General features: G+C 65.1%; 1 protein-coding gene across 1 annotated transcript in view; it reads left to right on the top strand.

The window, feature by feature from the left end:
* ZNF91 (zinc finger protein 91) overlaps nucleotides 1–962 on the top strand; it is a gene marked incomplete at both ends in the record, with an annotated part of 1,357 nt that extends 395 nt beyond the window's left edge. Inside the window, 2 exon segments of the mRNA XM_009879107.1 lie at nucleotides 5–717; nucleotides 719–962. Coding sequence (XP_009877409.1) covers nucleotides 5–717; nucleotides 719–962 — 957 coding nt within the window.
* Between the last annotated feature and the right edge of the window lie 4 nt (nucleotides 963–966).

Below are 966 nucleotides of genomic sequence, written 5' to 3'. Positions count from 1 at the left end.
CGAGCGCATCCACACCGGGGAGAAGCCGTACAAGTGCACGCTGTGCGACAAGAGCTTCAGCCAGTCGTCCCACCTGGTGCACCACAAGCGGACGCACAGCTCGGAGCGGCCCTACAAGTGCACGGTGTGTGAGAAGACCTTCAAGCACCGCTCCCACCTGGTGCGCCACATGTACGCGCACTCGGGCGAGCACCTCTTCAAGTGTAACGTCTGCGAGCTGCACTTCAAGGAGTCGTCGGAGCTGCTGCAGCACCCCTGCACGCCCAGCGGGGAGCGGCCCTTCCGCTGCGGCGAGTGCCAGAAGGCCTTCAAGCGCCCCTCGGACCTGCGGCAGCACGAGCGCACGCACAGCGAGGAGCGGCCCTTCAAGTGCGACCTCTGCCAGATGAGCTTCAAGCAGCAGTACGCGCTCATGCGCCACCGCCGCACGCACAAGGCCGAGGAGCCCTTCAAGTGCAACCTCTGCGAGAAAGGCTTCGTGCAGCCCTCGCACCTCGTGTACCACCAGCACGTGCACGGCATAGAGAACCTCTTCAAGTGCAACGTGTGCCAGAAGGGCTTCAACCAGTCCTCGGAGCTGCTGCGGCACAAGTGCGTGCAGAATGCCGCGCGGCCCTTCAAGTGCGCGGTGTGCAACAAGTCCTACAAGCGGGCCTCGGCTCTGCAGAAGCACCAGCTGGCCCCCTGCGCCGAGAAGCCGCTCCAGTGCACGCTCTGCCTTTTATGCCGCGCAGCCCCGCCGTGACCCGTCCCGCGAGAAGCCCCTCAAGTGCCCCGACTGTGAAAAGCGCTTCAAGTACGCCTCGGACCTGCAGCGCCACCGGCGCGTGCACACGGGCGAGAAGCCCTACAAGTGCCCCTCCTGCGAGAAGGCCTTCAAGCAGCGCGAGCACCTCAACAAGCACCACAGCGTGCACGCCCGGGAGCAGCAGTACAAGTGCATGTGGTGCGGGGAGCGCTTCCTGG

Source organism: Apaloderma vittatum, unplaced genomic scaffold (genome assembly GCF_000703405.1).
Source record: "Apaloderma vittatum isolate BGI_N311 unplaced genomic scaffold, ASM70340v1 scaffold35890, whole genome shotgun sequence".
Lineage (NCBI taxonomy): Eukaryota > Metazoa > Chordata > Aves > Trogoniformes > Trogonidae > Apaloderma > Apaloderma vittatum.
The sequence above is the reverse complement of the archived record's forward strand: the minus strand, read 5'-3'. Positions and strand labels throughout refer to the sequence as shown.